Here is a 10,000-nt window from a genome sequence, read left to right on the forward strand (position 1 = left end):
AAAAGACCAGCTTACTAGCCACTTTGACCCGTTAGAGAGTGTATGTTTAGCTAGCAAAATTAGCATGATATACCAGCCATTTTGGCTGGTGATGAATAAAGTTAATTTAGAGCCCTGGTGATGACCTGTCTTTAGTTGGTGGTCTGATAGCTGTTAGTGACGTCTTGCTTCCTGTATCTGACTGTGTAATGTCCTGTGATCTCAGAGCCCTGTGAAGAAGAGGAGGAGTATGATCCAGAGGCGGAGGCAGGAAGCCTCTACATCGAGCCTGGGACAGAGCTGGATGAAGGTCAGCTGTGTGTGTATGTGTGTGTGTGTGTGTGTGTGTGTGTGTGTGTGTGTGTGTGTGTGTGTGTGTGTGTGTGTGTGTGTGTGTGTGTGTGTGTGTGTGTGTGTGTGTGTGTGTGTGTGTGTGTGTGTGTGTGTGTGTGTGTGTGTGTGTGTGTGTCTGAATGTGTCTGTGTGTGCGTACATTTGCTGTGGGTTGAAAATGAGAGTATAGTAAATATATGAATCATATTCACTTACATGCACTCACACACGCTCACACACTGACGCGCAGACACACACTCACACTTTCCTACACGATACCCTGTGAAGCGATCTTGGGTGTTTTGAAAGGCGCAATATAAAACGAAAGTATTATCATTATTATTATTATTATTATTATTATTAATATGAATAAAATATATTTTGGCATGTGTATTTGCATAGAATGTTTGTTTTAGTTCAACATGTTTTTGTATGTGGTAGGATATGTGTAAGTACTGTATGTTAAAGTGTAGGGTAGGGTAAATGCCCCTCTGATGCAGAGGCTGAAATATATTGTTGTTGTGTTTATATGCGTAGAGAGTTTATTTAGTTGCATGTAAAATTGTATGTAAAAGGCAAATGGCGAATGATCTGGTCCCATCCATGTGTGCAGATGACATCCCCTCAGATGCGGAGGCTGAGGCTCGTCTCCACCAGATGCCCGACCAGGAGGAGCTCCCGGAGGAGCCCGAGAGGCCAGAGAGCCTGGGCAGAGTCTCCAGCCTGGGTAGGCTTAGCAACGCCTCACTGTGTGTGTGTGCGTGTGCGTGTGCGTGTGCGTGTGCGCGTGCACGTGCGTGTGCGTGTGCGTGTGCGTGTGCGCGTGTGTGCGCGTGTGTGCGCGTGTGCGTGTGTGTGTGTCAGCGGTGTAGTCTACTTTTTTGAAGTGGGTATACTGTATATTCCAGCATTTTTTGAAGTGGGTATACTGTATATATTTATGCCATTCAAAATAATGGATCAATCAATTTTAAGTGGGTATACTGAAGCCTCTAAAATTTAGAAGTGGGTATACTCCGTATACCTGCGTTAAACATAGACTACACCACTGGTGTGTGTGCATTTTGGTTGTATGTGTATTTGATTGCATGCATATATGAATTCCTTTGCCTGTATACTTTGAATATATTTCATTTAAGTTCACCATCTAAACATACAATGCTACTGTAACATTCCTCAAATTAAACAGTATGACGTTTTCATGCGATTACTCCGTTGTGCAATTCATCTTTAGGATTACAGATTTTTAATCTCCCATCTATGCTAGGGTTTTTTCCCAAGACCATAAAAAACCTGATGGCTATTATGTTACTGTCAGATCTGACATAAAATATCGAGTTGGTTTTGGGTGTTGCCAGGATGGTAAATCATCACTACATGTTGTCTTCCAAAAGGTCAAACCTCAGAGAGTCCAAAGCAGCTGGTAGTGGATGTTGTGCTGTCTCCAATACCAAAAACCTCTGAAACGGACCTTGGGGAGGTAAGAAAAACACGTGTATCGAATAATAACCTTTCAGCACTAGCTTAGATCTGAGATTTCGTTTCAAATCTTGCTCTTTTAATTTTTTTTTCAAATTCCTTTTCACAGGCACACAGCAAATCCCCACCAGTGCCTGTGTTTGTGATGTCTCCTGGTGCACGCTTCTTCCCGGACCCCTTCCACCCAGGCGCAGCCAAACTGCCTACCCCACTTCAGTCTCCACCAACCCAGCTGCAGTCTGCAGCCAGCTCCCCTCCTGCGGTGGCTGGTTCACCGGCGGTGGTCGTATCTCCAGGAGCCGCATCGCCTGCACTCACATCGCCGGCCCCTTTCTCACCTGTTACAGCATCACCGTTCTCACCTGTTGCACGGTCGCCCACAGCCAGATCACCTGTCTCCGCTCTCTCTCCAACGGCTGTGTCTCCACCTGCTCTCCACCCATCGTCGTCAGCCACTCCTCCCACTTCTCCCATTCGCTCCCAGCCCTTACCGCTCCCCGAGACACCATCGCCCAAGCAGCCTACTGCCCAATCCCAGTCTTTTGCTTGCACTCCGTCAGCCAATCCGCTCTCTCCCATCTGCACTCAGACCCTCCCTTGCCAGGAGCCCTCCTCGCCCCTCTCCTCTGCCTCGCCGGTCCGCACGCAGCCCTTCCCCGCTGCCACGTCCACGCCGGCGGCCTCCAAATCGGCTCCTCAGACGACCTCGGTGACCCCTCTCACGCCGCCTACGAGTCGGGCGACAGATGACTCCATGGAGGTCACGCCGGCCAAGAAGGACATCATCGAGGAGTTCTGGCAGAAGAGCGCCGAGATCCGCAAGAGTCTCGGGCTGACGCCTCTGGACCGAAGCCGCTCCATTGAACAAAAGAGTACCGGTAATTTATCAGTTACCAATCCAACGTCCCCTGCTCCTTCGCCAACTCCAGCCCCAGCTCCTGTTCCCATCTCCATACCTGACAGGGCACCGTACTCTCCGTCGCCCATTGCCTCTCCACTCTCCTCCAAGTCTCAGACCCCGGACGTCTCCTCAGGTATGGAGGATTTGAGGCCCACCTTCCCCACCCCTGCTGGCGGTGGCGGTGGACGCCCGGTTATCCGGCGACTGAACATAACCCTGGAGGGTCAGGTGATCTCTCCCGCGGAGCCCAAGAACAGTCGGTCGCCGTCAGAGCGACGAGAGCCCAGCAGCAGCTCGGGGTTGGGTCTGAACGGCAGCGGCACAGCCACTAGCGACAGCGTTAGCGTTAGCGTTAGCCGCAGCGCCTCAGACTCTACACTGCTCACTCCACCCTCGAGCCCCCCGCCACCACCACCCGCCGATGAGGAACCTGCAACGCTCAAACACAAGAGGCACCAGGTTGCGTGGGACCCGGATCCTGGGGAGGAGAAGGGGAAGGAGAATACGGCCCCTGAGCAGCCTTATGGTCAGGCGGCACCGCCCCAAACCATCACACCTCCACCAGTTTCTTGCTCCACTCCCCACAGGACCAGGTCGAGCGCCAGCCCCCCTCCTGCACCCGTTCCAGCCCCAAGGACTGGACCTGTAGGCTCCTGCGTGGTCATGCGCCGAGACGTGAAGCCGAGGCGAGAGGAGGCACGGAAGTCGTTTGTGGAGAGCGTCGAGGAGATCCCGTTTGCGGACGACGTGGAGGACACCTACGATGACCGCACACCAGAGACGAGTGGCGCCAATGATCGATTCTTTACGCCGCCAACAAGCAGGAAACCAGATAACAACCGGCCTCCACTGCACCTGGCTCTGGCCATGGAGAACGGTAAACCCAACATCCCCAACACGCTGGCTGGCGGCGGCGGAAGGGCGTCGCCTCGGACCGCCAGCCATATCTCGCCTGAGGCCAAGGAGATTGCAGAGGAGCGGATGAGGGCCCGGGAAAAGTCGATCAAGAGCCAGGCGCTGAAGGACGCTATGGCAAAGCAGCTGAGCAAGATGAAAGACTCAGACGCCAAGGTGAAAGAGTCTGCCGGCGACTCAACGAAGGGGGCACCTAAGGTGTCCTGGACGGTTTCCGAAACGGCTGGCAGCGGCGGTGGCGGCAGCAAACAGAGCAAAAAGCGCTCCAGCTCGCCCAAGATGAGCGCCGTGAAGTCGCTGGAGTCCAAGAAGCAGGCGGAGACGGCGCTGCCCGAGCGCTTCTTCACCACGCCGAGCGGCCTCAGCCGCAGCCAGGAGAGCTCCGTGGCCTCCTCCGAGAGCTCGGCGGGCAGCAAGAGCAAGAAGCGCTCCTCGCTCTTTTCGCCGCGCAAGAACAAGAAGGAGAAGAAGGCCAAGAGCGAGCAGGCCCGGCTCTCCGGCTCCGAGGACACGCCGCCAAAACACAAGTCCCTGTGGAAGGCCGTGTTCTCGGGCTACAAGAAGGAGAAGAAGAAGAAAGAGGACAAGTCTGGGAATAGCACTCCGTCGTCCAGTAGTGCCGCCACCACGGACTCGGGGAAGAAGAGAGCCACGCCTCAGGATCGCACATCAGGTAGTATTGTGTGTGCGCGTGTGTGTGTGTGTGTGTGTGCGTGCTCGTGTGCGTGCTCGTGTGCGTGCGCGTGTGCGCGCGCGCGCGTGTGTGTGTGTGTGTGTGTGTGTGTGTGTGTGAGAGTGTGAGTGTGTGAGTGTGAGTGTGAGTGAGAGAGCATGGGTGTGTGTCTGTTATGGGGTTGGATGCCTTGCTCAAGGGCACTTCGGCCATGGAGTGAGGTAGAGAGTGGAAGGGTGGGATTTGAACCTTCAACCCTCTGATCTAAAGCCCATCTCCTTCACTACTTGGCTGATGGACTCGACTCTACTCTACTATTGGGCGTATATTTTCCCATTGCATGCAGAATTCTTTTTTTGAAAGCCTGGGATGTGTCCAAATGACTGTGAATAGTCTACACAGTGTCTTTATGAGTTTATTTACATGGCTGTCATTTTTTTTATTAAATTCCCAGGACTTTGTTCTTCTTGCATTTTGTAGTCAGCGTTTTCTTCAAATTTTCTCATCATGAGCATATGAGAAAAGAAAGGCATCTAAAATTGGGCAGTTTCTTTTATATGAGCATCAATCAAACGTCAATCTCTTTTTCTGTAGCAGATCTGAAGTTGAGGAAGAACTTGAGCTTCTCTGAAGACTCCGATCTGTCATGTGACGATGTTCTGGAACGTTCCTCGCAGAAGTCCAAAGCAGATGTAAGTTCCATATGTTTGTCACGGGTGATTATGCCTTGCTGAGTTCTGTAATACCTTGTAACATGTTAACGTTTTTTTGAGTGTGGCTTACCGTATGTATTTACACCTGATTTTATATGCTTTGCATTTTTTTTCATAGCACCACGCGGACATATTTGACCTTGTGTCTGAGATCAAAAAAGAGGCTATAAAGGAGAAAGAGGAGAAAGAGAAGGAGAGAGAGAGGTTGAGGGACAAGGAAAGATTGAAGGAAAGGAAGAGAGCGGCAAGACAGAGAGAGAAAGCCAAAGTAAAGCAGAGGGAGATGAAAGACAGGGACGCCATCCCAGGGCTGGAGACAGGAGGATATGAGGACGAGGTATCTCTACCAGCACAGGCGGGGGGTTGACAGCTCCTGGATTTGAAACTACCAAAATGCAACTGAAATGAGATTCAAGCAGCAAAAAAAAGTGATAAGTCACCTTCAAAATAACTTTGGGACTCCTGACTTTTTTTAATACACTGTTTGGCTGTTTGACGTCCCCATCTGTCAGTATTCCGTCGAGGCCAAACCATATCTTATTGCCCACGAGACTTATTTAAAGGTCTCTTTGAAAAAAAAAGCAGAGAATTATTAAGATTCAAAATTAAAAATGGCGAAACGATAACTAGAGGTCTCCATTTAGCGAGGTCTTAAAGGATTGCGTTGCACTTGAGTCTTGTTTTAGGGTGATTGTGTATGCATTTGGCATCCAAAAGCTTCACACCCTGCCAGCCTGTGCCAGTGTGCTCTGGTCTAGTGAGAGTGTGTAGGTAGAGAATTACAAGGGCCCGATTCATCTCAGCCCTCACATGGTGCTTGGGGTATTCAGGCAGTTCATGCATTTTTGTAAGATTCTGACCGAATCAGAGAGGAAATGCATGTAACATTTGGAATATATAGACATGCTCATGTACATTTCTATTTGTTTAAAGGTACACATTCTGCCCCATGTGCAGTATATCAGCAAGATGAGAACAAACATTTTTGTTCTTTACAGTCATTTTTTTACACGTATTTCCTAAAATATGTAAATGATCTCGTTATTTATGTTTTGAGTTGCTAATTCTAATAGCTAATATTTTATTTGATGTGCTAATTCTGAAGTGTGCATTTTTATGTGAAGTATGTCAACTTAACTTAAAGTGGTAGTTCGCTATTTTAGACATTAAGCCCTGTTTGTGTGACTTCTGGGGTGAAGTAGAGATGTTCTCATCACAATTTTGACATTTGGTGCTGAACGGAGCATTTGGGTATTCAAGACTGCAGCCCCCCCACCTTTACATTGACTCCAATGAAGCACTCAAGCAATCGATCATAAAATGGCATTAAACTTTCGTTTGCAGAGACATGAAACTCACCGAGTGGTCAGAGGTGGGCAGCGATATGTTGGCTCGAAAATCACCGCGAAATACGCTTCCAGAGAAGATATATTCATTATTGTCCATCTTCATTGATTGTATTGGTTTGACTAGTATTACTCCGCGCGACCGGAAATGGGGGTGCGTTTGTTTACGTTACTATCTATGGTTTGTATGCAAGCTGTAGTTTTTGTAGCCAGTCCCGCTCAAAGATAGCCGTTCTACCTCGCTCCTTGATGTCTACATAAACAACACACTATCGCTACCTACTGGCTGGATGTCTACTGCTATTCAACGGCGTCTGGGGAAAAATAGGTCCGCCAAATGCTAAACAACAGTTAGAAGGCATATTTCGCTGCAATTTTCGGGTCAATTTATCGCTGTCTACCACTGACCACACGGTGAGTTCCATGTCTTCTCAAACAAAAGTTTAATGCCATTTTATAATTGATTGCTTGAGTGCTCTATTGGAGTCAATGTAAAGGTGGGGGGGCTGCAGTCTTGGATACCCAAATGCTCCGTTCAGCACCAAATGTCAAAATTGTGATGAGAACATCTCTACTTCACCCCAGAAGTCACACAAACAGGGCTTAATGTCTAAAATAGCGAACTACCACTTTAAGTATGACATTACTGAAGGAATATATTGGCTTAACCATATACGATTATTGGCTTTTCCATCACACAAATGCACACAGAGCCAATAATGTATTCACAATTGTATTGATGGTTATGTAGTATGGAATACATTGTGAAAAAATAACATGGGTGTGTCAGTGTTTGAAGCTGTCTGCCAGAGTAGTTGTCTGCCAGATACCCCTGCACCATCATCATTTGGCCGATTAGGTTATGAAACAGGTAGCTAGCATTCATGGTCTCCGTTGCTCTGGTGAGTTTGTCTTTCAGTCCATATCTTAGCTGTGTTGTTTAGCCCAGTTTCGTTGTGCTCTAGCTGTCTACTGTTGGTTGTGTAGCACTGTTTTGTTTGTGTTTAGTCTTTATGAAACTGTGGAGAAAGATTGGTAATAGTAGTAATGGCTTCTCATTATGGTCTTTGGATGGCACCAGCCTTTCACCCGAAAGGTAATCCAACAACACCAGTGTGGCCATAGACTATAGTAGTTGGAATATACCCTATAATTTGTCCATGAATGGTTTCTGTTATGAGAAAATGATAACAAGTAATGTTAGTGGCATCTCCATTATGTTGGCGTTCTCCAAATGAGTGTCATCACTGTGGGAATGGGTGTGTATGTTTTAACATTGGTTATGATTTGACTGTTAATTCATGTTGGTTTGTGTGTGTGTGATTTAATTTAACCCATTAACCCATTTAATCATGCCATTTGTTTTGTGTTTGTTTTCCATTGTTTTTGTTTCTTTTTTTTCTTTTGTTTTTGTTTTGTCTCCCCAAGTCTGTTTATGTTCCTCATGCATTGGCGTTCAAGAGATCTTACGCCAACAAGGTAGTGTGTGCATCTCCCATTGGTCCATTCATTCATTTTATTTTTTTTATGCGCATGCTTTGAATCACCACCACTCGCCCCTTCCATCTGTTCTGTTCACCTGGTCGCCATCTTTTTGCTTTTTTTACTGTTTCAAAAAACTAACCACTTCTGCGGACGCATGACAAGTCTTCGCCACAGCGCCATCTATCTTGCTGGAGGTCATACTTGAATCCACTTTGTACTTGGTGTTTTATTATTATGACTTTTTTTTCCTAAGTGGCTGCCTTCCACCGCTGAGCCGCTACTGCTTCTGTCTTGGTCACATGATCACAGACTACATGTGATTGGTCCATAAGGAGTCCGTCAGCTCTTTGAAATTGATAACCCACTGGTTCTTCACATCCTGTCCCTGTTTGCCCTCTCTCTGTCTCTTTCTTTCTTTCTTTCTCCATCTCTATCCCCCTTTTTTCTGGCCTTGTCTTTCACCATTTTCTCTGCCATTGGTCACCCTCAGTGTGTCACAAACCCTGTGTTGTTTTGATTGCATCATTTGGCCCCTTTAGTAGTTTTGGGCAATGATGAAACATGATGACAGGATTTTACCAGCCTATGTCATCAGAACTTTTCTGAGGTCTAGATCTTTTATCTTTCAGTTGGCACTTACTGTCAAATACTTTGCAGAACACCATCTATTCTGAACAGTTAAAACAAAACAAACATTTAGCTTTCAGGCCTTCCAAGGCGTCTTTGTTGTTGGCCAGGAAACTGAGCTGTTTTGATCACTAACTGACAAGTACATGCAACTACTGATAGCTATATAGAGTTACTTTATGGGTATTAGTTGTATCAGTTCACTAGGGGTTCAACAGACAATATCTGTATGCATCAAGCGTCCCGTGTTTTCTCGCTAGCAAAGTGACCTATGAGGGTTTCTCGCTTCTCCTACCTCTCCTCTCCTTTTTTGCCGAGTTCTTATTTTCTTCTCTGGGTACATTTGATGGATGGATGGATGGATATCTCACTCCCCCTCCATCCTTTTTGTAGAAGACGTACACGGAAGAGGAGCTGAATGCCAAACTGACGCGGCGTGTCCAGAAGGCAGCCCGACGGCAGGCCAAACAGGAGGAGCTCAAGAGGCTACACAGAGCCCAGGTGAGCACGCTGGAAAGTTCGACAAAGTTCTAGGACTTTGATTAAAAGTTTATTGCAGCTTTGACAGACTTCTTGGACGTGGATTGTTATTGGGGATATTTCATGTATCAAACACACATGTACACACTGTTTCCATGTTTCTTGTGGTACCGCATTGAATTGTTAGTTCAGCTGAACTGTGAAAGTTCATGCAAGGACCAGAGAAGGTTACAGGTTTCCACTGAATAAACAAGGCCGTCAGGCTCCATCACTCTTGGCTGTTGGTGATCTTAGAGAAATATTTACCTGCTGCGTTCGTTGTTTACCCGCTCAGTGCCCAGTAGGCAAACATTTCATGTCCGCTTTCTGTATTTACATATTTATGAGTCAACTGCCTGTTGTACTGCCAGTGCTCATCACCAGTTGTGTTCTGTCATTCGAATTATCATTGTAATTCTCCCTGTGGAAAATAAACTATTCTTTTTGAGAACATTTTCTTAAAGTTTCATGAAAAAAATAATTTTAAAAAACATCCCAAACCAAGACACAAGCAGGATCAGTGAAGGGCTATAGGGCTCAGTCCTCGGTTCATTGAGTTCATTCCCAAACACTGACAATTTGGCTCGGTCTCTAACTGAACTGGTTTCTTTTCTACATGTTTGCTTGCTTCTCTTCTTCCTTCTCTTCTCTTTTCTTTTCCTCCATGGTCTCTTGTCTGTCTTCTGACTCCTTGTAGATCATTCAGCGACAGCTGGAGCAGGTGGAAGAGAAACAGCGGCAGCTGGAAGAGAGGGGCGTTGCCGTGGAAAAAGCCTTGAGAGGGGAAGCAGGTACTTTTTCTCTCTTGTACCATCACACGCTCCTGACTACATGTTCTCTACTAAAAAAAATGATTCCTGTCCTTGTCTTCCCATGATGCACAAGTAAATGTATTTATTAATTGATTTATTGATTAATCTCTCAAATAATACTCAGGGCTACTATAAACATATTAACGTTTTGCACCAGGCTACAAATAGGGACAGGCTACAATTTAAACGAGGATTTTACTGCAAAAAGAAAGTAAGAC

General features: G+C 46.8%; 1 protein-coding gene across 2 annotated transcripts in view; it reads left to right on the forward strand.

Annotated features, from left to right (window-relative positions):
* Positions 1–10,000, forward strand: part of mical3a (microtubule associated monooxygenase, calponin and LIM domain containing 3a) — a 143,363-nt gene that overhangs the window by 114,329 nt on the left and 19,034 nt on the right. Inside the window, exons 30-38 of one of the 2 annotated variants that reach the window (XM_063196891.1) lie at positions 206–289; positions 926–1,039; positions 1,707–1,792; positions 1,901–4,280; positions 4,875–4,972; positions 5,112–5,330; positions 7,768–7,818; positions 8,845–8,952; positions 9,668–9,761. In XM_063196891.1, the coding sequence (XP_063052961.1) occupies positions 206–289; positions 926–1,039; positions 1,707–1,792; positions 1,901–4,280; positions 4,875–4,972; positions 5,112–5,330; positions 7,768–7,818; positions 8,845–8,952; positions 9,668–9,761 (3,234 nt within the window). The remainder of the gene's footprint in view (positions 1–205; positions 290–925; positions 1,040–1,706; positions 1,793–1,900; positions 4,281–4,874; positions 4,973–5,111; positions 5,331–7,767; positions 7,819–8,844; positions 8,953–9,667; positions 9,762–10,000) is intronic. The other variant, XM_063196892.1, reaches the window with a different exon arrangement.

Source organism: Engraulis encrasicolus, chromosome 4 (genome assembly GCF_034702125.1).
Source record: "Engraulis encrasicolus isolate BLACKSEA-1 chromosome 4, IST_EnEncr_1.0, whole genome shotgun sequence".
Lineage (NCBI taxonomy): Eukaryota > Metazoa > Chordata > Actinopteri > Clupeiformes > Engraulidae > Engraulis > Engraulis encrasicolus.